Source organism: Malaya genurostris, chromosome 2 (assembly GCF_030247185.1).
Source record: "Malaya genurostris strain Urasoe2022 chromosome 2, Malgen_1.1, whole genome shotgun sequence".
NCBI classification, from domain to species: Eukaryota; Metazoa; Arthropoda; class Insecta; order Diptera; family Culicidae; genus Malaya; species Malaya genurostris.
Genome location: NC_080571.1, coordinates 309,538,292 through 309,563,898, shown reverse-complemented (window position 1 = coordinate 309,563,898; position 25,607 = coordinate 309,538,292). Strand labels below are relative to the sequence as shown.

The window sequence follows — 25,607 nt, the reverse complement described above, 5'->3', positions numbered from 1 at the left end:
ACTGACTTTCACAATCAATGAAGTGTTGTATTTTACTTCATTTTGTTTACTTTGCTCTCACTGATTTGCTAGCTTTGATGGCCCCGAAGGACTGAGATGTTGGTTACGATAGCACTAGCTGGAGCGCCTTATTGTTGTCATCGGGCTGATCCAAACACGATACATTGATTTTATTTGCTTCAAGGGCCTCAGTAGTTTTGACGTCTCTCTCTCTTTTCTTTGCAATGTGACCAGAGAAGCCAGATCTGCAGATTTAATTGTAAAATTTCCAGATTTCCTAAATACGCTGTAGACACTGTAGACGCTGACTTCCAAAATTCAGATTTTTCAGCGACATTCGTCAGAAGTTCTGACTCAGAACTTGCTGTCTTATCAATTCATATTGTTTTGTTAGCAAAATCGGTACCATGCATCATAATTTATAGAGCACTTAAAGCGCGCAGACAGTTTTGGTGTTTGTAGACATTTTGAACCCTGTCCAATTTCATAATTCGCTTGCAATTTCTCTTCAAGGTGAATTATAAGCCTTTCTTACAGAATAAGCGTAGTGTGGAGGAGATAAAATGTCTCATTTTTTGCGACTACAGCCTCGGGTATTACCACTTGTATCACCTCGTGTAAATACAGCTATACTCGAACAGGCATCGTTTGCTTGAAATTTTTCTTCATAGATAGTTTGGTGTGTTGATGAAACGTACGCGAAACAATTCTAAAGAAGTTAACCACAGACTAACAGACAGGACACTCAAATTAGATTCTTCAATCATTTTAACGGTCATTTCGAATATTCCTTTATTTGGGACAGTACTCACATGTGTCATGATGGCGCCACGTTACCCTATCAAAAACATCCTGTCTGTCATCTAGACTGTGTTTATTTTTTTCATTTACCAACAGAGTTGCCATTCATACAGAACTACCTATAATGTATTGATTTGTATACGTCCATGCGAATTTCATGCAGGATACAGATTTAATACATATTGCCAAAACTATATACATAATTGTGCCTACTTCTCATCCTCCAACGCAAGACAAAATCGAACCCGTTGTGTTACAATATTTACTTGCTTCTGGTCTGCCGCCACTTAATTTCTGGTGAAAACTACCAACACAATAAAAAATAGTCTAGATGAACAACGTTGAGTCAAATAAATGGTTACCTCCAACATCGCGAAAAAGTTAAATATATTATCAACGTAATCCAATAATCCATTGTGACGATTCATTTTCAAATATTTTGATGAAATCAGGCATCCCTGCAAGCAGCTGATCGGTGTTGACAAACGAGGGGAAACCAACTAGTAAAAAAACTTTTACATAACACAAGGGGTGTACAAATAGTAAATAGTTCGCGCAGTACAATATAGGTGGAGCTAGTGCATAACGAAAATTTTTTTTATAAGAATTTACTCATACTGTCATGTCTGTTAGTCTGTGAGTTAACTATCCGAATTCTGAAGAAGCTTAACTATTCGTACTTCAAAAAATATGGTATGGTTTCTAACACGAAAAAGATGTAGCTGATTGAAAAAATCTTCGTAAAAAAAAAACGTTTTCTATCGATATCTCAGAAACCATTTTTCAATGAATACAGTCGGAATGAACAGTACAACTGGCACCATTGCATCTTATTTGGAAACACACAGAAAAATGTATTTATAAGCAAATCAAAAGAAATTTCAAAAACAAATTGTATTTTTGCAACGCTGAATGGTTTCATTCATTCAATAATCATTATTCTGTTTAAAACATCGAAAATCGTAGTTTGATATTACTACCAATTACGCAAGCCTAATTTCTCTGCGTGTATAACGCGATAAAACGAAAAAGAATAGCATTGTCATCGTCGCGCTGTTGACATTATTCTTGCAATTGAGATAGGTGGTGATATCTAAGGGCAGTTTACAAAGATTTTGAAATTCTAAGCGCATTACCGGATTGCATATTCAATAAAATTTATTGTATATGCCCTTGAGTCGTGTCGCCAGAATGGTAATCAAGCATCACGTCAAAAGTTGGGATGAATTCACCAAACTGGCTGAGAGTTTGGAAGGAAATGGTGAGCCGGTGCACGTCTTATTTTCCGGTGACAAGGACGAGAAAGGTGACAGCTGGTGCCCTTATTGCGTGAAAGGTAATGCTCATAATTTTCACCTATAAAAAATTGGTTTTTAAAGAAAAACAATGAATCATGCAAACACAATACTATGACATGTCAAACCAAAGAAATAGCACACGTGGGTTGGTCAGACTTTGCATTTTTTTTCAAATGAACTTTCACTTCTCTAGCTGCTCCAGTCGTGGAGAACGCTCTGAAGGAAGCCCCAGAGAAAAGTCATTTTATTTCAGTGGAAATCGATCGCCCATTGTGAGTATCCGGTGTTGAAAGGTACAATCATACTAATTTAATGAACATCATTTTTCAGTTGGAAAGATTTGAACAACCCATATCGTAAAGACCCACGTACTAATCTTGTGTTTCTGCCCACGTTGCTCCGTTGGAAATCACCCCAGAGACTAGATGGTGAGCGAGTTTCAAACAAGGATCTTGTAGAAATGCTTCTTTCGGATGAGGACTAAATCAGATCTAGTCCAAAGTTTAACTAAAACGTCAAAACCATATATGTTTGGGATGTACAAAATGTAACAGATCTTGACCGAACTTACAACTGTTAATAAACGATAGACTTCACAGAAATAGTTCCTTTTTGTGATGATTTTGTTCGAATTTAGTGAGCACGCAGGACGATGTACGATTTGTTCATACGAGTTTCAAATAACACGAATATTTCTTTCAACAGTGAGTTTGAACGTCATATTCACCTCGTACAAGTCGTGGGTTTTATCAAAAGTAAACATCTACAGTACAATAAACTAATAGTTACTTTTATATTTTTTGATTTCTATCATAATAACATGAATATTGACCAATTGAGCTCGAGCGCTTGGAGTCAAAAGTTTGTAGAATTTATGATAGTACTGCACCAACTGTGCTAAGGCTAGCTGCAGCAGCTGCGATCCAGTAACCAACGACGGGAATGATAAAAATACTTCTCGATTCAGTTCTTCTAGAGATTTTTTCCAACTTACGGAAAAACTTGCCACCAGCTGCAGCGAACGGCGCTCTTGTCGCTTAAATTCCTCTGTTTGCTCTTTTTCCAGCATATGTTCACAATCTTTCACGTACTGAATTATGCCGCCAAGGTGAGGAGCTAAAATTTCTTCCACATACTCTGCGGAACGAGTACTGAGAAGTTCACGGAATGCTTCAGCTTCTTTTGAATTGTCTCGCGTTCGTTCCATCAGCACGCCTAACACCAAATCATAATTGTTGATTAGATAGATGAGCTGCTCTTTGCGGGTAGTGAAAATAGCGGCCATTCGAAGCATGAAACACTTGACCTCTTCCTGCAGTTCCAGCAACAAATGACTGACTAGTTCATTTGGGAAATTTTCCGAAATACCCACTATGGCTGCCGAAAATTCTGCGTAGCGACGCGTTATCTAAAACAAGTATAACAAATTTAAAAAAATAACAAACAATCTTAAGTTTTCACAATCATAGCTTACATGATGCGGTCCCGTTTCCTTAGAGAATTTTGTCGGATCACATTCCTGAATACTTTGAATGTTCATGCGGAATACTAGCTCAAAACGAGGCCATATAACTCCTTGTAGGTTGTCCCAATATCTGCACGTGAAAATAGTAAATATTTTTCGAAACGTAATATAAATAATCAATTCCTACCGATCAAGAGCAGGAACGCATCGTTTATGACACATCAATTGATACCGCAGACAAAGCTGGATACACAAAAACAATGCTATAGTATCAAAACAGTCTTGCACATAGGTTTCCAAATTTTTCTGTGAAAAAAATAAATAGTAAAATGAATCTTAGAGAGCTTTAATAGATCCACCAACAGTCACTACTTACGATTAGAAGCGCCATAGTTTTTCCCATTATTTGATTGAAGAGTTCTTGTGCCTGATGTCCTCGTACGACGAAAAACTCCGTCACGAACAAATACTCTCGACAGGCATTGTCTACTAGGGCATACTGTTCCGAGCGAAACAACGCTTCGTACGGATAACGAGTTTTTTGTTGTGCATGTGGGACAATAATCGGTGCTTCAAGTTGCTGGTTTAGAACATCTCCACGGTCTCCAATGGAAAACACAGTACTTTTATTCTTCAACGAACTGGCCTTGGAAAATATTCCTCTAATCACCGTATCTTCGAGTCCCATAAGATCATCTTTCGAGACTGCTTCTTCGAATTTCAAAGCAGCCAGTCGTGTCGAATAGCTTTTAAAATAACTGTAGTAAATCTTACTCATTGTATCGATATACTCATTACAGATCTCCTGTGCAACTGTGCGTTCATTTGAAAGTATAAATTCGAAGAAAAACTTATACTTCAACATCGCATTCTGAGGAATTTGATAATTTGTCATTGGTTTACGGAATTTATAAATTTGTTCCATCAGATAGACTCGTAATTTGCTCATCGCTTTTATCTTAAGCTTTTGAAGCACATCATTTACGTCCTGCGACGACTTAGATTCTTTAAAGTTTAGTTCTTTCATGAGACTCAGTTTATGGTTTAGATCATTTAAATGAGTCAGAAAATCCTTGTCTGTCACCGGGGTGTCCATAATTGATCTGAAGAATTCGTTTATGTACTCTAGCTAATTGATATCCACAGTAATATACTTACGAAATCATTTCTCCTGGAATGGCCATATCCTCAATAAATTGAGACAGTTGAGCTCGAATGGACTGCCTATTAGTTAACTGGACCGACATTGAGACTGATTTCCTCTGGAGTGTCGTGATCTCTGTACTTATATTATTCAAAGCGTCCTGAATATCCATCAACATCAATTCCATTCGCTGCAAGATCGTCGATGTGTTCCCGATTTGATTGTGCAGACAGGCTATGTTTTGACTCTCCTTGATGTAGTCTTCGATGGATCGATTTTCCACTTCGTTGAATTCTTTCTCGATTTGTGCCGAATACTGGCGCAAATCAGTGCCCGTCTTCAAAATTTCTTGCACTTCATCGTCTTCGATCTGGTCACCAAGTTGAACACCACCGGACATGATTTTACGATGTTTCGAGACAAATAAAACAAAAAAAATTGATATTGTATTTTTAGCAAAATATGAATGAGTTGCACACGTAAGAGAAACTTTCGTGTTTGTTTTGATCATGTATACGCTGTAGACTCTAAACCGAAACTAGCGAAATATGGGTTGAAATCAATAGTATTATACAATTTTTAAGGATCAAGTGTAAATCAGGGTCGGGTTTTGTGACGAGTACTCGTACGGAAAAGTCGGCCTACTGTCACGACGCCATCTTGATGAGTTCAGTTTATAGACATAGTTGAGCAACCCTGCTTTGTGTTCATACAAGTGCACGAGGTGTAGAAAGAGCTAAGCATAACAAAATGTGAGACAAGTAGATCTCCACTTGTTGATGTGCTTTTTACTCGTTCAATGAGATAGCACTGTACCCAGAGTTACCAGGCAATTTGATCAAAAATCTGTCTCTAACTCAATAATTTATCTGGATTTGTCTGGGTCTACTAAATACAAGTAAATTTTTACCGGCCTTCATTTTCTGTGAGCTAAAAAAATATAAGGGTCTCACCACCCATCGTATAGAAGCCAAACCCGTAAAAATCTAGGGAAATCTAGGAAAATTTGGAAAATCTGGGAAAATTTCGAAACTCTGGCAAAATATCTGGTTAGTTTGAGTGTCTGGAGAAGCGAGAGAAATCTGGCATTTGCCAGATAAATCTGGCAACCTGGCAACGCTGATTGTACCATGGATTTGCGCTTTAGTTTTTAGACGAATATAGACGATACCGAACGCGTATTTGTCTGGATCCTGTCGAATCACGACAATCAGTATGTTCTTTTTTACAATGTTACCATGAGAAAACGATTGAGCTTTGAGAAACGATTCTGGAAACCGGAATTCTAAAATTGGTATAGCCGAAGTCAGTTAAATCCAACTATCCACTATAGTTTACGTTTGATTCAAACTGTTTGAAAATCAGTGTAGACATCTTTTGAAAATCGTAGTGCGAATTAAATTGTTTAGTACCTTCCGATTCGAAAAAATTGAGATAAGTTTATTTGGTTATCGACTATCCAAATCTACAAACTCGATAAACCTAATAAATTTGTGCGAAATGGACATTTTTATACTAATCACCCTGTATCTCATAAACCGGTAGTGTGATCTGACTAAAAAGCGAGATATGTTATAGGATCTTAAGACCTTTCATTTTAATCTTTTATGGTTTCTAGATTTCATTTGAATCTTAGTTCGGTTCAGCCATCTACGAGAAAAATGAGTTACACTATTTTGATTTCGTTTCACATATCATCCTGTAGTTCCTAAACCAGAAGTCGGATCCAAACGTAATTCAGGAACCTTGTATAGGAGCATACGACTATTCATATGAATCTGAGTTTGTAGAAAACGGTTGAGTCATTTCCGAGCAAATTGAGTGAAATTATTGGTCACACACGCATTTGCTGATCTCGACGAACTGATTCGAATGGTATATGGGTGTTATGTTCTTCCAGAATTTATTGCTGTAAGTAGTTTAAATAAATATAATTATGGAATTGCTTTCAACTCGAAAATGCTGCCATCATCTGGTTTACATAGGTCATATTCGAACAATTATGTTGCCAAAAACGAATCGTGCTAAAATCGGTCCGAGGCAAAATTTCTTGAAATAGCATGGTATACACAGTCTTTTTGGTACTTAGAAATAATTGTATGTAACAGTATAAAAAATCGTGTTTCACGTTGCTCCCAAGCATTGCTTTGTCATACAGCGCTCAAAACTTCTACTGCTGGAATAGGGGAAAAAGTCGCTTACACAAAAATGTCAATATCTCCGTTAAAAGTGGACGGCTTGTTGGATGGGTATTACCTTGCGGAACCTAAATCTGGAAACATATTCTGTTTTCAAGGTCAAGTGTGACAGATACTGTAAAAACTGAAAATTTTGACATAAAACTTCGTATAACTAAAAAAATAAACATCCGATCTCAAAACCATTCAATAGCGTTCTGGGTGACGGGGAGACCTTCCATTTGCGACTAGTTTGATCAAAATCGGTCCAGCCATCTCTGAGATCTCGACTTCTTAGTTGACAACACACATACACACACACACACACACACACGGACATTTGCTCAGTTCGTCGAGCTGAATCGATTGGTATATGACATTCGGCCCTCCGGGCCTCGAAAAATTTTCCTAAAGTTTTAGCGAATTCTATACCTGGAGCAAATTTTACACACAGGTGTAAAAATTTGAATGACTAGCACGGTGAACAGATGTCGCTGATATTGCCACTCGCAAATAAATATTATTGTAATTATTTACCATTTAAAATAATTGGGAGATATGTTAGGTTAGCCAATAATATAGCTCTGAATTCATTTTGGTACATAGGTGCAAGTTAACATTTTAATATAAACCGAAAACCAAAATAAGCAAAAACAAAATTCGTCCGAGGAAAAAAAAAACAGTCGGGCAAAATCTGATATCATCTATGTTAACAAAAAGAAAGGTTCCATTTTCTTCTAAACTTCTCATATTCGACTCGTTAGTTAATTAAGATATCGTGCATAGCAACTAGAAGCCTCACACAAGCGTAAAGTTTGACTCTACTTGAGCGAAACTTTGCAATTATGCTGTAGCGCCATGTCTTTATAGACATTTATTTTTGCTGTTTTCTACTTATTTGACGATTTTTAACTACTTGTTTCGAGTTATCTAAATGGAACTGACAAATCTGGCATTTCATATGCAGAAAATTTGAATATCTGATGAAATCTACAAGATCTGGTAAAAGATCTGATTTGTTAATGTGTCCGTCGTAACCCAATACCAGATAAATCTGGATCATTCGTCAGTTTATTGGCAGTTTTTAAATCTCGGTTGATTTTTCATTTGGGCGTATAAACACAGACTAACAGACATGACAGTATGAGTAAATTCTTATAAAAATAATTTTTCGTGATTCACTAGTTCCACCTATATTGGGTTGGTTAACGACTGGACAATGCGCAATTCAGGCCCCAATGTGGTTCTTAGCCTCTTGTCCAGTAACTCCTATCCCTACCTCCCCGCGGTGCCGGCTGGGGTACGAGCAACCATAGGAAAGATCGGGTAACCAACCCCGGTGGGACCTTGGTCGTATGCTGACAGGGAAGGGGGTCCTCTTTAGAGGATGTCGGAGCGTCTGTACTCCATGTTAGGAGCGGCTTCAAACAGCGTCTGTTCTGGTATCCAGCGGCTGAGTATGAAATGCTGTATCCCGTCCAGCTAAATCCAAGGTGGCAACCCCACCAACGGGATCGTCCTAGTGCTAGTTGGGACGTTAAACAGAGCAAGCACGATGATCCTCCGGCGAGACAGGGGGTTGGCGCAGGCCTAATAAGCCGCCCGTAAAACACCTATTACGAATGATACAGGAGAGAATACGACCCGGAACAATCGGCATAGACCCACGCAACGAAAAAAGGACTACGATTGGAAACTTGGAACATGGAACTGCAAGTCGCTAGGTTTCGCAGGCTGCGACAGGATAATATACGACGAACTAAATCCTCGCAGCTTCGACGTCGTAGCGCTGCAGGAGCTTTGTTGGATGGGACAGAAGGTGTGGAAAAGCGGACATCGAGCGGCTACCTTCTACCAAAGCTGTGGCACAACGAACGAGCTGGGAACTGGCTTTATAGTGCTGGGCAAGATGCGTCAGCGAGTGATTGGGTGGCAGCCGATCAACGCTAGGATGTGTAAGTTGAGAATTAAAGGCCGTTTTTTCAATTACAGCATCATCAACGTGCACTGCCCACATGAAGGGAGACCCGAGGTCGAGAAAGAAGCGTTCTACGTGCAGCTGGAACAAGCCTATGACGGCTGCCCACGCAGAGACGTAAAAATTGTCATCGGGGACATGAATGCCCAGGTAGGAAGGGAGGCAATGTACCGACCGGTAATCGGGCCGAACAGCCTGCATGCCGCATCGAATAACAACGGCCAACGGTGTGTCAACTCTGCGGCCTCCCGAGGAATGGTAGTCAGAAGCACCTTTTTTCCCCGCAAGGATATCCACAAAGCCACCTGGAGATCACCTGACCAACAGACCAAAAACCAAATCGACCACGTTTTTATCGACGGAAAATTTTTCTCGGACATCAACAATGTTCGCACCTACCGCAGTGCGAATATAGATTCGGACCACTACTTGGTTGCTAATAAGCTCAAAACTTTCGACGGTGGCTACCCAACGTCGAAACCGAACGTCGCGGTTTAACATCGCGCGGCTCCGGGATACTGGAGTAGCCCAAGATTACGCGCAGCAGTTGGCAGGGGCACTACCAACGGAAGAGCAGCTTGGTGCAGCTACTCTTGAAGATGGCTGGAGAGACATCCGTTCTGCCATAGGTAGCACTGCATCAGCAATGCTAGGTACGGCGGCTCCGAACGTGAGGAACGACTGGTTCGACGACGAATGTGAACAGTTAGTGGCCGAGAAGAATGCAGCTTGGGCGAGCAAGCTGCAACACCGGACGAGAGCAAACGAGGAGCGATACAGACAGGCGCGGAACAGACTAAACTCGGTATCCCTTAGAAAAAAGCGCCAACAGGAAGACCGAGATCGCGAAGCGATGGAACAGCTGTTCCGTGCTAATGACACAAGGAAGTTCTACGAGAAGGTGAACCGTTCGCGCAGAGGCCATGTGCCACAGGCCGATATGTGCAAGGACACCAACGGGGATCTTCTCACGAACGACTGTGAGGTGATCGAGAGGTGGCGGCAGTATTTCGACGAGCACCTCAATGGCGATGTGGCGGAATACGAAAGTAGCGGCGCGGTAACGAACTTGGGAACGCGTGCGGAGGACGATAGACTGCCGGCCCCAGACCTCCAAGAAGTGGAGGAGGTGGTAAGTCGGTTGAAAAATAATAAGGCCGCTGGCGTTGACCAACTACCAAGCGAGCTACTAAAACACGGTGGTAATGCACTAGTGAAAGCACTGCACTGGGTCGTTACCAAGATCTGGGAGGACGAGATTTTACCGGAGGAATGGATGGAAGGAATCGTGTGTCCCATCTACAAAAAGGGCGGTAAGCTGGATTGCTGCAATTACCGCGCGATAACTCTGCTGAACGCCGCCTACAAGGTACTCTCCCAAATCTTATCCCGTCGACTTTCACCGATTGCAAACGAATTCATGGGACAATATCAGGCAGGATTTATGGGCGAACGCGCTACCACGGACCAAGTGTTCGCCATCCGCCAGGTGTTGCAAAAGTGCCGCGAATACAATGTGCCCACACATCACTTATTCATCGATTTCGAATCAGCCTACGACACAATCGATCGAGAACAGCTATGGAAAATCATGCACGACTACGGATTCCCGGACAAACTGATACGATTGGTCAAGGCTACGATGGATCGAGTGATGTGCGTTGTTCGAGTATCGGGAATAAACTCGAGTCCCTTCGAAACTCGCAGAGGGCTACGGCAAGGTGATGGCCTTTCCTGTCTGCTATTCAACATTGCTTTGGAGGGTGTGATAAGAAGAGCGAGGATAGACACGCGTGGCACGATTTTCAGAAAGTCCGTCCAGCTACTTGGTTTCGCTGATGATATTGATATTATAGCACGCAACTTTGAGAAGATGGAAGATACGTACATCGGACTAAAAGCTGAGGCCAAGCGGATCGGACTAGACATCAATGTGTCAAAGACAAAGTACATGAAAGGCAGGGGCTCGAGAGAAGATAACGTCAGCCACCCATTACGAGTTCTGATTGGTGGTGATGAAATCGAAATGGTCGAAGAGTTCGTGTACTTGGGCTCACTGGTGACTGCCAATAATGACACCAGCAGAGAAATTCAGAGACGCATATTGTCAGGAAATCGTGCTTACTTTGGACTGCGCAGGACGCTTCGATCGAGCAAAATTCGCCGTCGTACGAAGTTAACTATCTACAAAACGCTGATTAGACCGGTTATCCTCTACGGGCACGAGTCCTGGACAATGCTTGCGGAGGATCAACGCGCACTAGGTGTTTTTGAACGGAAGGTGTTGCGAACCATCTTCGGCGGAGTGCGGATGGAAGACGGTACGTGGAGAAGGCGAATGAACCATGAACTGCACCAGTTGCTGGGAGGACCAACCCTCGTCCAAACGGCCAAGGTCGGGCGGTTACGGTGGGCCGGGCATGTTGTTAGAATGTCGGAGAACAACCCGGTTAAAATGATCCTCGACAATGATCCGACCGGTATAAGAAGAAGAGGCGCACAGCGGGCAAGATGGATCGATCAAATTGAGGACGACCTGCGGACCCTTCGCAGCTACCGAGGCTGGCGGCGAACAGCAATGAACCGAGTTGAATGGAGACGCCTCCTGCATACAGCAGAGACCCGCGTGGTCTACGACTGAAAGAGTAAGTGAGTAAGTACCTATATTGTACTGCGCGAACTATTTACTATCTGTACACCCCTTGTGTTATGTAAAAGTTTTTTTACTAGTTGGTTTTCCCTCGTTTGTCAACACCGATCAGCTGCTTGCAGTGATGCCTGATTTCATCAAAATATTTGAAAATGAATCGTCACAATAAATTATTGGATTACGTTGATAATATATTTAACTTTTTCGCGATGTTGGAAGGTAACCATTTATTTGACTCAACGTTGTTCATCTAGACTATTTTTATTGTGTTGGTAGTTTTTACCCGAAATTAAGTGGCGGCAGACCAGAAGCAAGTAAATATTGTAACAAAACGGGTTCGATTTTGTATTGCGAGGGTGAGAAGTAAGCACAATTATGTATATAGTTTTGGCAATATGTATTAAATCTGTATCCCGCATGAAATTCGCATGGACGTATACAAATCAAAACATTACAGGTAATTCTGTATGAATGGCAACTCTGTCGGTAAATGAAAAAAATAACCACAGTCTAGATGACAGACAGGATGTTTTTGATAGGGTAACGTGGCGCCATCATGGCACATGTGAGTACTGTCCCAAATAAAGGAATATTCGAAATGACCGTTAAAATGATTGAAGAATCTAATTTGAGTGTCCTGTCTGTTAGTCTGTGGTATAAACAAGTGACAGTTTCTCCAAAGATAAATAATAAAGACATGTACGTGCTTATAAATATTTTCAAAAAATGTGGTTCGTTCCCGGTATTTTTTGAAATGACCGCACTCACCGCTTGGTGGAGCGCGAGATTAACTGCATTGTTATCGTTTCAACCAAAGTGTGCCATAAAATCTCAATATATACAAACGAGCTACCGAATCGAAAGGGTTCTCACGGTTTGACAGTTGCATTATGAATGTATGATGGGAACTCAGCAGTACAACCAGAGATGCCATTTATACAGATTTATCTGTATTATACAGATTTTTACATACGCATACAGATTTAACACAGACTAACAGACAGGACACTCAAATTTGATTCTTCAATCATTTTAACGGTCATTTCGAATATTCCATTATTTGGGACAGTACTCACATGTGTCATGATGGCGCCACGTTACCCTATCAAAAACATCATGTCTGTCATCTAGACTGTCTTTATTTTTTTCATTTACCAACAGAGTTGCCATTCATACAGAATTACCTGTAATGTATTGATTTGTATACGTCCATGCGAATTTCATGCAGGATACAGATTTAATACATATTGCCAAAGATAAACTGAAGATTACAATGTTCCATACGTTTCATTGAAAAATGTTGGGTCAGTAATCGTGAACCAGTTGGTTCAGTGATAATGTAATTTTATTGACCCTCCGTTAACAAGCGTCGACTAGTTCCGACAAAATGCCATGGAAACAATACAAGTTAGAAAGGAAGCACACATATGTTTACATTCAGCATATAATGATTTCTTGCCACAACTGATGCTTCATGGGATGAGGCTATAACAAACTAAATAAATTCTAGACAATGGTTCTAAGTAGTTTTCACTTTCTTATTCTAAGAATCACTGATATAAAGCGAAATTTCTCAATATCGTTCATACTGTAACTTGATATTTTTCCAAACATAAACAATCATTGTCATAGTTACGACGCATCTAGTGATCAGACACTTGTTGTTTTGCTTCAAAATACTCAAATTGACAGTGAACCGAGCTCATCGAGGGGTCCTATTCAAATGATACCTAAGAAATCGCAGACTACTCTATCTTGAGTTTATCTTTGATATTGCCTAAACTATATACATAATTGCGCCTACTTCTCATCCTCCAACTCAATAAAAAATCGAACCCGTTTTGTTACAATATTTATTTGCTTCTGGTCTGCCGCCACTTAATTTCGGGTGAAAACTACCAACACAATAAAAAATAGTCTAGATGAACAAATTTGAGTCGAATCAATGGTTACCCTCCAACATCAAGAAAAAGTTAAATATATTATCAACGTAATCCAATAAATCATTGTGACGATTCATTTTCAAATATTTTGATGAAATCAGGCATCCCTGCAAGCAGCTGATCGGTGTTGACAAACGAGGGGAAACCAACTAGTAAAAAAACTTTTACATAACACAAGGGGTGTACAGATAGTAAATAGTTCGCGCAGTACAATATAGGTGGAACTAGTGCATCACGAAAAATAATTTTTATTAGAATTTACTCAAACTGTCATGTCTGTTAGTCTGTGGATTTAATACAGAGTACAGATTTCTTACAGATTTCATAAATTTAGTACAGATTTATACAGATTTCACCAAAAGTATTAAGGAAAAAATCAACTATCTATTAGTATTTGAGCCACAGACTAACAGACAGGACACTCAAATTAGATTCTTCAATCATTTTAACGGTCATTTCGAATATTCCTTTATTTGGGACAGTACTCACATCTGTCATGATGGCGCCACGTTACCCTATCAAAAACATCCTGTCTGTCATCTAGACTGTGTTTATTTTTTTCATTTACCAACAGAGTTGCCATTCATACAGAATTACCTGTAATGTATTGATTTGTATACGTCCATGCGAATTTTATGCAGGATACAGATTTAATACATATTGCCAAAACTATATACATAATTGTGCCTACTTCTCATCCTCCAACGCAAAACAAAATCGATCCCGTTTTGTAACAATATTTACTTGCTTCTGGTCTGCCGCCACTTAATTTTGGGTGAAAACTACCAACACAATGAAAAATAGTCTACATGAACAACGTTGAGTCAAATAAATGGTTAGCTTTCAACATAGCGAAAAAGCTAAATATATTATCAACGTAATCCAATAATTTATTGTGACGATTCATTTTCAACAATTTTGATGAAATCAGGCATCCCTGCAAGCAGCTGATCGGTGTTGACAAACGAGGGGAAACCAACTAGTAAAATAACTTTTACATAACACAAGGGGTGTACAGATAGTAAATATTTCGCGCAGTGCAATATAGGTGGAACTAGTGCATCACGAAAAATTATTTTTATAAGAATTTACTAATACTGTCATGTCTGTTAGTCTGTGTTTGAGCTATCTATTAGTATTTGATTGCAATGACGAGATAAACGTTTAGGAATCAAAGTACAAATCACTTTTTAAAATATATATTTTGTCGTGAATACGACTTACTTTACTATGGGGCGCCTTTTCAAAATTACCCATATGGAAGAATGGGCAGAACTTAATCGTGAATATCTCGACTTGTATTAATGGTAGCAACATAATTCTTTCACCATTTCATCAAAAATATGATCAGGAATTCAGGATAATATTTTGAACAGTGTGCGATAACCACAAACAACTCAAAAATTAAGTTTTCTTAAAATTTGAAAACAACGCGGAAAACACCTTACTTTTGCTTGGGTTTTTCGCGCAAGGACGACGATTTTGAGGTAGTCAGGCACATATCTTCAACTGAATGCGTATAAAAGGGGAACCGTGGTCGAAAATCGATCATTTCTTTTCGTGCGTTCGATGGAAGCAGACGTCGTGGGAGTGGAATCATCAACCAGCAGCGACGGACCAAATTGAGTTCCTCAATTTGGTCCTTGTGAATGCTAGAACCGAATCCCTACAGCATATTAATAATTTCTTTCAATAAATTATGCAAATCCGAAATGAAATAATCGACAATAAAATTCTGTATGCGGCTAATTTTATAGCCGTTAGGACCGCCCATTAGTGAAAAAGCTACAAACGAAATCACATAAAAGGAAATCTCTTAACAAAAATTCAATCAGTTTGGATTGTATCGCCACTGCGAGCAGATGTGTTTTGTGTCGTCTGCACGCTTTCGACAAGAGCGATTACGTCACAGCTGCCAGTCATTAGCATTGGAAAAAAAACAACGGTGGAAAGCATAGCACAATATCAGCCGTTCTAATGGCTCTAAAAGTTTTCGAAAGAACTATTAGGATTTGTTGTTCGCAAATCGTAGGGAAATATCCTCAGTTTACTGCAAATCAAGAATAGTTTGCTTAGATTTGTGCACTTTTCGCTGTGTGAAATTCACAGTAATCAAGATCAAGTGAAGCCTTTTTTTGCAAAAAATGTTTTAGAGTTTAATGTCGTAGAGAATTACGCAACTTGACTCTTCTGAATGCTGGAAACGAATCCCTACAGCATATTGATAGTTTCTTTCAATAAATTATGCAAATCCGAAATGAAATAATCGACAATAAAATTCTGTATGCGGCTAATTTTATAGCCGTTAGGACCGCCCATTAGTGAAAAAGCTACAAACGAAATCACATAAAAGGAAATCTCTTAACAAAAATTCAATCAGTTTGGATTGTATCGCCACTGCGAGCAGATGTGTTTTGTGTCGTCTGCACGCTTTCGACAAGAGCGATTACGTCACAGCTGCCAGTCATTAGCATTGGGAAAAAAAACAACGGTGGAGAGCATTGCACAATATCAGCCGTTCTAATGGCTCTAAAAGTTTTCTAAAGAACTATTAGGATTTGTTGTTCGCAAATCGTAGGGAAATATCCTCAGTTTACTGCAAATCAAGAACAGTTTGCTTAGATTTGTGCACTTTTCGCTGTGTGAAATTCACAGTAATCGAGATCAAGTGAAGCCTTTTTTTGCGAAAAATGTTCCAGAGTTTAATGTCGTAGAGAATTACGCAATTTGACTCTTCTGAATGCTGGAAACGAATCCCTACAGCATATTGATAGTTTCTTTCAATAAAATATGCAAATCCGAAATGATATAATCGACATTAAAATTCTGTATGCGGCTATTTTTATAGCCGTTAGGACCGCCCATTAGTGAAAAAGCTACAAACGAAATCAGGTAGAAACAAGCCTCTCAACAAAACTTGAATCAGTTTGGATTGTATCGCCACTGCGAGCAGATGTGTTTTGTGTCGTCTGCACGCTTTCGACAAGAGCGATTACGTCACAGCTGCCAGTCATTAGCATTGGAAAAAAAAACAACGGTGGAAAGCATAGCACAATATCAGCCGTTCTAATGGCTCTAAAAGTTTTCTAAAGAACTATTAGGATTTGTTGTTTGCAAATCGTAGGGAAATATCCTCAGTTTACTGCAAATAGTTTCCTTAGATTTGTGCACTTTTCGCTGTGTGAAATTCACAGTAATCGAGATCAAGTGAAGCTTTCTTTGTTTTTGCGAAAAATGTGAAAAAGGGGAATGCGTGCATAATTCATACAATTGATATTCGCAAGTGTTAAGGAACATGTCAGTTGTTTTCGTATTCACGACATCCAGTTATGTCTCTGACATTACCCACCCGCCTTTTTTTGTGCAGATATTTAATGAAGAACACTGAAATCCATTTATATTAAAATTTGTAACTATATTGAACTTAAAAGTTAGACAAGTCTTGGCATCATGAAACACTATTGCCAGACTGACAGTTGTATTACCTGACTTGACGTTGCATATTGGGTTTTGGAAATCCATCTCAACTTATGAAGTGAACATTTTAAAATTAGACAAGTATATGGCCCTTATTACCGTTCTCACTTCCACTTTCACATTCACTTCACTTACATGTCACTTCACTTGATTTTCCCTATTACCAGTATCACGCATAGTGAAGTGATCACTGTGGTGGAAAAAACTAATTTTTCAACAAAATGTTGGTAGCGTGATGTTTATAATGACATCAAATTCATCCAAGTACTTACTTTTATCTCTGAAACGACTTCCGTAATAAGAACCTACATTCACTTCACTTGATTTACACCGTGAAGTGATACCCATAATAAGGGGCACAGTCACTTCACTTGGTTTTCACCGTGTAGTGACAAGGGTAATAAGGGTCTATGGCACCATAATTCAATTGTTGTTGATAGGAAAAAACTATAAAATTTCGTCGATGAATATAATATAAGATATGAAATTTTATCTACCACTCTATAACCATAATCTATTAGAATAACACCATTTAACATTGTTTGTAATGTAGAAATTTCATTTTATTAGCGAATACAGATAAATACAGATATTTTATACGAATCAATACAGATTTTCTATGAAAATATCTGGCATCTCTGAGTACAACCAATGTATCACCATTGGTGCCAGTTTCACGGAGGACCGTAGATGTGCGCCAAAAAAAGATCGTGACTGTCATGTCTGGAAATTCGTTTGTGGTTTCTCTTTAATCACTCTCTCTTTCGATTATTGTGATGTGATTAAAAAGATTTTCTTTGATTTCATTACTCTGTTTGAAAGTCGAATATTTCGGGTATCATTTTATGCAAAGAGTTGAGTGATAAACGTGGAAACCGCTTGGTAATTAATAGAAGAGAAAGTAAACAAAGAGAAACTGTCTTTTGCTTATACGCCCTAATGAAAAATCAACCGAGAATTTTTTTATTTTTTCATTTGGTACCATTTGAAGAAGCATTCCAAAAAAAATTTTTTTCGGTTGAATTTAGATAAGTTATGTTATTTGTTAGTCATATTTATTGAACCCACCTCAATCAATGTCTTGCACCGCAGAACAAATTGCCGAAAAAAGAAGAATTGCAATTGAAAGGCTTAACGCCCGAAAAAATGCAGTTAGCAACAATTGTTCCAAGTCAATTCCAACAACGGAAATATCTGTCAAACCTGTGTTCACACTACCTCCAAAACAACAGCAAGTAGTCGCGGCACACAGCAGCAATTCTTTTTATGGAAAATCAAGTGCGATTGATAATAAAAACCACACTAGCAATAAGTCAAATGATTCCGACCAAAGGAAAGTCAAACACGTTTTCAACAACAGCCGTGTTAAATCTATGCCCTATTCGACAAACCCGGCGAGGAAGGAAACACTTAACAAAATAGCGCCAGTTTTTATGCGAACAATAACATGCTCGTGTGCATTGGTTTCGGAAACTCGATTCGTAGTGCAACCATCTGGATTCAATGATAAACTGATAGAAGTTTTTAAAACTATTCCATCAAAACAGTATGGTAAGTTTACTGGTAAAAATAATTCAAAAAATTCTAGAAAATTTTCATCTGCAGATCCTGGTTCAAAAAATTGGACATTCAGTATAACTGACTATGCATTGGTCCAGAAGAATGTCACTGCTCTGAATCCGCACGTTTCAATCGGTCCTATTCCGGCATTTGTGCTTCGATTGTTTACCGGACATAAGCAAACCAAACCAAGTCGGGCTTGTCTTGATTGCATTGATCCCACATTAGCTTCCAAACTGTTAGAATTTCAAAAAGAAGGCGTCTGTTTTGCCATCGATAAAGGTGGCCGAGCCCTCATAGCGGATGAGATGGGTCTGGGTAAAACCTATCAAGCAATTGCCGTTGCTGATTTCTACAAAGAGAATTGGCCCGTACTGATATGTACCACGGCTTCTACGAGAGACGTATGGGCCAAAAAAATTCGCGAATTACTGCGGTATGTTCCCGTACATAATATCATCACTCTTCAGGGAAGTCAAGACTCCATTAGTGATGCTCGTATTCTGATCTCAAGCTATTCACTAATGGAGAAGTGTGCCGAGAAGCTACTGGAGCGAGGTTTTGGTTTCATTATAATGGACGAGTCTCACACATTGAAGAATTTCAAAGCTAAATGTACCGCCGTTGCTCAAGAACTTGCTCGAAAGGCCCAACGTGTAATTCTGCTGTCTGGAACACCTGCATTATCGCGTCCTGTAGAACTTTTTACCCAGCTACAGATGTTAGATAAAAACTTTTTCCAGTTCAAGGAATACAGCACCAGGTACTGCGCCGGTAAGCAAACAAACTTCGGCTGGGATGCAAGCGGACAGTCAAACTTGCCAGAATTAAATTTGCTGCTGGCTGCCAAGTTCATGATACGGCGTACGAAACAGGACGTGATGAGTCAACTCGGAGAGAAAAGCCGTGAAACTGTGATACTGGATCCGTCGTTACTGTGGAAGAATGAAGAAACGGAGGAAGATTTACAAACCTATGCTGCAGACTATTCGATGAGTAAAGGTCGTGAACGGGAAGAAATTTTATTCAAATACTACAACGCGACTGCGGAAGCAAAAGCACCGGCTGTATGGTATGATTTTATCAGAAATACAGCTAATTGAGACGTTAACATCTCTCTTCTCCCGCATATTTGAAACTGTAGTGCATACTTGAAGGAGCTGTTGAAGGAAAAACAAAAGTTCATCATATTCGCACATCACATCAAAATGTTGGATTCTCTTTCCAAACAGTTAAGCAAAAAGAATGTGGATCACATTCGGATTGATGGAACAACTAAATCGGACTTGAGATCGGTAAGCTGTGTTGAAGTATATTACGCTCCCCTTGAAACCGTTTTGCCGAGATAACTGTAATTACCTTTATTTCTATTTCCTATATATTTTATTTCTCGAAGCAACTAGTAAACAAATTCCAAACAAAGGACTCCTGTAGAGCAGCGGTTCTATCCCTGAAGGCATGCAACGCTGGTATAACGTTAACAGCCGCGCAACTGGTCATTTTCGCCGAATTGGATTGGAATCCAAGTGTAAAATAATAAATAAAGCACATTTTAAGTAGTAGATAATCAAATGAAAATATTGTCACTTACAGACACTGGCTCAAGCCGAAAGCCGAGCTCACCGTATCGGACAGGAGGGCAATGTAGTTGTTCGGTATCTGCTGGCCAAGGGGACGGCCGATGACATCATTTGGACCATGTTACAGAAAAAGCAAGATATTCTTACCAAAGCTGGTCTGTGCAACGAAGACTTTTCCGACTCAACTCACGTGAATGCTCCATGCTCTGCGGGAAACATTGAGCCATTCTTGGATAAACGGGTTCCAACCGGATCGAAGGAGCAGCTGAAACCAAATTCTGGAGAAGATAATGCATTGGCAAATAATGGCGGTCAGTTCCTAAATATGTTGGATGATGGTGAAGATGATAATTTGGCAGGGATTGAATTATAGTGTGATGTGATTGTTTGTATAACAAAAATTTATTTCGAAAAAATATAAACTTTTCGTTGTTAAATTACATTGACGGATTTTTTACTACTTCGTACTTGGCAATCAAACTAGCTACCACAGTGTCCTCTACACGTGATTTTGCTCTTTCGAAAATAATCTGCATATTTTTAGGAGAGCCGTGTTCTCGTTCAAACCGGATATAATCGATCCACACATCCGCATTCGATTGTCCAAAATATTGTGTAGCATTTTCGTGGACCATTCGCAACTGATTCAAATTGGGTTGCATTTGGATGGACTCTAATTCAATCATTTTGCGATGCAATTCTAAGCAAGGAACACAATTTCTCAGCATCTCGCGATACTCCTTACGAGCTGCATCGATGTTTTTTGTTACCACCAAATAATTAAGAAAGAGTGGTTGGAAATGAGTAGAGATTGTCGTTGGTTGTCGAATGGCCTCCCTAAAGACCTGCTCCAATTTATTTGGGGCTTCCGTTTGAGTGTGGTAAAATTGTGAACGAACAATCCAAAGTGGCAGACTATCAGGACATTTCTTGATAGTTTGTTTAAATGCATCATCAAATTCTTCAGTTGTTGAACCATAGCGAACTAAATATGTTAGTTGTAACTCCAAAAGTTTACTGGAACTGGGATAGGCTTCAAGAGCTTTACTCAATACGTCGTTTACAAACGAAGTCAGACTACCATCCGCATGCATTAACAGTTTAACGTATTGTACGTACTTATCTTCTTCGAGAAAACCTGTGTCATATGCCTTTTTGAATGCTTCTCCTAATGCTTTGCGACGAAATTTCGGGTAGCTGGACATATCTGCATTCAGGTTTAAAACTGTGTCTACGTAATAACTCCACATTTGCTTCGTTGGAACCGCCTCGATGGCAGACTCATAAATTTGAATACACTGCTGAAGACACAATTTAAAAGCAGATTCTTGTTCATGACTATCCTTTTCTATCATCAGATAGGATCCTTCCAAAGCTAACTGAGCTAACGTATGCCACATGAATTCTCTGTCGGCAAATATCTTTCTCATATCCTCCAAAACCTCAAACGCGAAAATTTTCGTCACATTGGTTTTCTTTAAGCTATTCAGTAACTCCACAAAAAAGTCCAAATCAGTAACTTTCTTCTCATAGTGCTTATAAATCAATTGGATGCACTTCAAAGTACGATCCAATGATGAACCATCCTGTTCCTGGTTTTCTACACCCTGCTCATTTTGTATGATGTTTTCTGCTTCCTTGATCATTAGTTCCAGAAAGCGAAGATACATCTCTCTGCTGTCCGGGTGCCTTTGCAAACCCCGAAACATGAAATGCTTAGCTTTGTCCAAATTTTTCATCTTTTCGTGCTCCCAAGTGGCGGCGGTAATCCACGCTTTTGGTTTATCGCCATGGTAGTTTAACATCCTATCCAACGATCTCGATACCTCCGATGTAAGCTTGTTCTTACCACAGTACTTAAAGTAATGTATCCATAGACAATACTCCGCTGGGAACCGCTCCATTGCTTGCTTGTACAGGACTTTGATTCGTATTTTTATACTGCTCTCCAAACTGTGCTTACCATCTTGTACACGTAATTTCGCCCTACGTTCTCGGAGTAATTCCAACAAATTACTTTCGTACACAATGTAATTGATGTAGTTAGCTAGTTCTTTAGCACGACGTTCAATCCGATGTTCATGTTGGAAGCGCTTATTTTTTATGTCACGAATTTCGTCATTCGTGAACAGTTTCAAATGTTTCATAAACTCATACTCCTTAATGGACGATTCGCGTCGTTTTTCAATAAATTCACTCATTTTTTAAGAAATTTTCTGAACGAATTCATCAATATAATACAGGATATATAAACACAATTCACGTGCGTTTCAGATTCCCCAGAGCATAATTTGAAAACGTCTTATACGACAACCAGAGATGCCAGATAAAAATTTCGAATATCTTCAGACAGGGTTGTAAAAGTCAGTAAATCCGAAAAAATGTCTGCAGGCTACAATTTATCCAGATAGTATAATACATTAAACTGTACATTTTAACGAAAGTCTGCGAAAATCTCGATTTTCAAAAGTCTGCAACACTATGTACGAAATCAGCAGATTTACAAAAAAAAATCTGCAGACCTGGCATCTCTTGCGACAAACCGATAACACGCAAAGAAATAATTGTAAAAATAACCACATTGAGAATTCAAGCAACGTATTATTTTGTTTAAATAGTGACGAAAGAAAATCTTGTTTGATATTGACAATATTGTTGCTCGAAACTACAAAACAAGATAATTAATATAATATAGAAGAAAAATAAATGATATACATGAACAGCTGAAAGCAAAAATTGGATAAGTTCAACTTAGTTTGGAAAACCCGTTTAAGTATTTTTGAATGCAAAAATCAGATAAAAACATTGAGAGCAAAAACCGGATATAGATTTTGAAATGCAAGAATTGTTTACAAACATCTTTTCTGCAATAACCGGACAAAATAACTTTGAATGCAAAAACCGGACAAAAACTTAACCGGTTCTTCCAAAACAAATGTTTGCATTCAAATCGATTAAACATTCCATGATATGTCGAAGTAATTTAAAGTACTTCGAGAGCCGGTATTCAGGAACCAGCATAAACGAAAACAATTTGTATAGCCTTATGATGAATAAATTGCAATAGTTTTGAATCCAACTTTAAAGCTTTTCGGGATTGTCATGTTCTATATCGGTTTGAATTTTAAAAAACTCATCATCCTGTAATTCCAGAATCGGATAAAATTAATTTATTTTGTATGGGATCATAAATCCTTTAATTTGAATTTTTGTTTTTGAAATTCGATTTGGCCTTATTTTAAGAAAACAATTGAGCTTTGGTAAACGATTCGATTCAACCGAATCGAACCGAGCTGGAATCGGAATTCGAAAGTCGGTTCAACCGAAGTCAGTTAAATTCACCTGAGGAGCTGTATAGTTCACATTTGATTCAAAATGTTTGAAAATCAGTTTAGACATATTTAAGAAATTGTAGTGCGAGTTAAATTTTTGGGTGCCTTCCGGATCGAAAATTGAATACCGCTAAAACTGAAATAAGTTTATTTGATTGTCGACTATTCAAATCAGCAGACCCGATAAACCTCATTAATTTATGTGAAATTGACATTTTCTACTAATCACCATGTATCCCCTAAACCGGAAGTTGGATCTGACTGAAAAGCAAGATGGTTTATAGAATCTTAAAACTTATCATTTGAATCTTAGATGTTTTTGAGATTTCATTTGAATCTTGGATCGGTTCAGCCATCTACGAGAAAAATGAGTTACACAATTTCAATTTCGTTCCACATATCATCCTGTAGTTCCGGAACCAGAAATCGGATCCAAACTTAATTCAGAAACCTTGTTTGCTGATCTTGACGAACTAATTCGAATGGTATATGAGTGTTATGTTCTTCCAGCATTCATTGCTGTAAGTAGTTTAAATCAATATAATTATGGAATTGCTTTCAACTCGAAAATGCTGCCATCATCTGGTTTACATATGCCATATTCGAACGATTATGTTGCCTAAAACGAACCGTGCTAAAATCGGTCCGAGGCAAATTGTTATGGAAAAGGATGCTGTACACAGTCTTTTTGGTAATTAGAAACAATCGTATGTAACAGTATAAAAATCGTGTTTCACGTTGCTCTCAAGCATTGCTTTGTCATACAATGCACAAAACTTCTACTGCTGGAATGGGGGCAAAGTCGCTAACACAAAAATTCGATATCTCTGTTAAAAATGGACGGATTTTAACAATCTATGGCTTGTTGGATAGCTATTACCGTGCGGAATCTAAGTCTGGAAACATTCTGTTTTCAAGGTCAAGTATGCCAGATACTGTAAAAAACTGAACATTTTGACATAAAACTTCGTATAATTCAAAAAGTAAACATTCGATTTCAAAACCATTCAATAGCGTTCAGGGTGACGGGAAGACCTTTTATTTGCGACTAGTTTGATCCAAATCGGTCTAGCCATCTCTGAGATTTCGACCTCTTAGTTGACATACAGATCCACAAACAAAGTCCGGGCCTCGAAAAAATTTTCTAATGTTTGAGCGAATTCTATACCTATATTTTATATTTATAGAAGAGGTGAAAAAATTGTAAAAATAGCCAAATTTGGGTTTCACACATCGAATTTTTCATTGAAATAGTGACAAGAGAAGATCTGGTTTGATATAGTAAATATTGCTGCTTGAAACTACAAAACATTAACTTTTCTCAGTGGATTAGTTTGTCTCAAATATTATTTTGATAGAACTATTGCAAATTTCTTTCAACGCTGAACTTTTGACACAGTTTCTTAACCACAATCTTTTTTTTTGCTTAATCATGGTTGCCGAAATAAAGTTGAAAAAATCATCGAAAAAATAGTTTTTTCTAGGGAGCTTTCTTTAATATCTGCATAACTGGTAACCCTGCTTAAGAATTTGACAACGAGCAGAAAAGAAAATTTACAAACTTTTTGGTTGAAATAAATGAAGTTTAGTTTAGTTATTTCAGCTAACGCGTTTGTTTGATATCATCATACATTTTTTGTTTGTATTAAAGATTAGAATGATTTGTTGCAAATTAATTCACAAGGTAATTTTTGAAACTCGATTTCCAAATAATTTTTATTTCTATGCGCACAGAAATAAATACAATGCCCATTAAATTCAAATATATTGTGCTCTGAATTCAAATATATTTCATTCCCACCTCTAATTTCATTTCACTTGGAATCAAATACAATTGTTATTTGATTCAAAACAAATTAGTTTTGCTTCTACAATCAGACTTACGTGCGATTTTGTGTAGATTTAATGAAAGATTGTTTTTTTTTAATTATTTTAATTGTTATTTTAGAAGAATTTTTACCAATTATTGTAAATTAAATTATAATTTATCATTGAATACATTATGTGCGCTCAGCTAATGACGGTTTCGGTATTGACTCCTCTGTTTCCTTTCGTTCAATAATTTTCGAAAGCTCTACTGTGAAACCGTCCACTGGAATGAATACAAATGTTCAAGTTCATTGTATTCATCATAACCTACCTATCCTATGAAAGCACTCACTATGGTATCGCACAATTTAAACGATTTCAATAGTGCATATA

The 25,607-nt window shown here is 38.5% G+C and overlaps 4 protein-coding genes across 4 annotated transcripts; 2 read left to right on the top strand and 2 right to left on the bottom strand.

The window, feature by feature from the left end:
* The first annotated feature begins 1,800 nt into the window (after nucleotides 1-1,800).
* LOC131431071 (thioredoxin domain-containing protein 17) lies at nucleotides 1,801-2,701 on the top strand. Its single transcript, XM_058596534.1, has 3 exons — nucleotides 1,801-2,137; nucleotides 2,293-2,371; nucleotides 2,430-2,701. Exons 1-3 carry the CDS (start codon nucleotides 1,969-1,971, stop codon nucleotides 2,581-2,583), a joined length of 402 nt encoding a protein of 133 aa, XP_058452517.1. The 5' UTR covers nucleotides 1,801-1,968; the 3' UTR covers nucleotides 2,584-2,701.
* Nucleotides 2,702-2,807: 106 nt separating this feature from the next.
* Nucleotides 2,808-5,214, bottom strand: LOC131431070 (vacuolar protein sorting-associated protein 52 homolog). Its single transcript, XM_058596533.1, has 5 exons — nucleotides 4,723-5,214; nucleotides 3,941-4,667; nucleotides 3,752-3,870; nucleotides 3,574-3,694; nucleotides 2,808-3,507 (listed from the first exon to the last, which is right to left on the bottom strand). The coding sequence occupies exons 1-5, from the start codon at nucleotides 5,106-5,108 to the stop codon at nucleotides 2,878-2,880; spliced, it is 1,983 nt and encodes a 660-aa protein (XP_058452516.1). The 5' UTR covers nucleotides 5,109-5,214; the 3' UTR covers nucleotides 2,808-2,877.
* Nucleotides 5,215-17,895: 12,681 nt separating this feature from the next.
* On the top strand, nucleotides 17,896-20,473 carry LOC131431068 (SWI/SNF-related matrix-associated actin-dependent regulator of chromatin subfamily A-like protein 1). Its single transcript, XM_058596530.1, has 5 exons — nucleotides 17,896-18,484; nucleotides 18,539-19,565; nucleotides 19,638-19,788; nucleotides 19,890-20,021; nucleotides 20,087-20,473. Exons 1-5 carry the CDS (start codon nucleotides 18,010-18,012, stop codon nucleotides 20,444-20,446), a joined length of 2,145 nt encoding a protein of 714 aa, XP_058452513.1. The 5' UTR covers nucleotides 17,896-18,009; the 3' UTR covers nucleotides 20,447-20,473.
* On the bottom strand, nucleotides 20,457-22,343 carry LOC131431069 (U3 small nucleolar RNA-associated protein 6 homolog). The gene has a single exon (XM_058596532.1). It carries the CDS (start codon nucleotides 22,272-22,274, stop codon nucleotides 20,511-20,513), a length of 1,764 nt encoding a protein of 587 aa, XP_058452515.1. The 5' UTR covers nucleotides 22,275-22,343; the 3' UTR covers nucleotides 20,457-20,510.
* Between the last annotated feature and the right edge of the window lie 3,264 nt (nucleotides 22,344-25,607).

Bases quoted from the DNA above. Each gene is read 5' to 3' on its own strand.
- LOC131431071 (XM_058596534.1), top strand. From the start codon at position 1,969: ATGCCCTTGAGTCGTGTCGCCAGAATGGTAATCAAGCATCACGTCAAA. The intron at 2,138-2,292 runs GTAATGCTCATA...TCACTTCTCTAG, and splicing joins GTGCCCTTATTGCGTGAAAG to CTGCTCCAGTCGTGGAGAAC. The intron at 2,372-2,429 runs GTGAGTATCCGG...ATCATTTTTCAG, and splicing joins GTGGAAATCGATCGCCCATT to TTGGAAAGATTTGAACAACC.
- LOC131431070 (XM_058596533.1), bottom strand. From the start codon at position 5,108: ATGTCCGGTGGTGTTCAACTTGGTGACCAGATCGAAGACGATGAAGTG. The intron at 3,871-3,940 runs GTAAGTAGTGAC...TTTTTTTCACAG, and splicing joins AAACTATGGCGCTTCTAATC to AAAAATTTGGAAACCTATGT. The intron at 3,695-3,751 runs GTAGGAATTGAT...TTTCACGTGCAG, and splicing joins TGCGTTCCTGCTCTTGATCG to ATATTGGGACAACCTACAAG.
- LOC131431068 (XM_058596530.1), top strand. From the start codon at position 18,010: ATGTCTTGCACCGCAGAACAAATTGCCGAAAAAAGAAGAATTGCAATT. The intron at 18,485-18,538 runs GTAAGTTTACTG...TTTCATCTGCAG, and splicing joins TATTCCATCAAAACAGTATG to ATCCTGGTTCAAAAAATTGG. The intron at 20,022-20,086 runs GTAAAATAATAA...TGTCACTTACAG, and splicing joins AATTGGATTGGAATCCAAGT to ACACTGGCTCAAGCCGAAAG.
- LOC131431069 (XM_058596532.1), bottom strand. From the start codon at position 22,274: ATGAGTGAATTTATTGAAAAACGACGCGAATCGTCCATTAAGGAGTAT.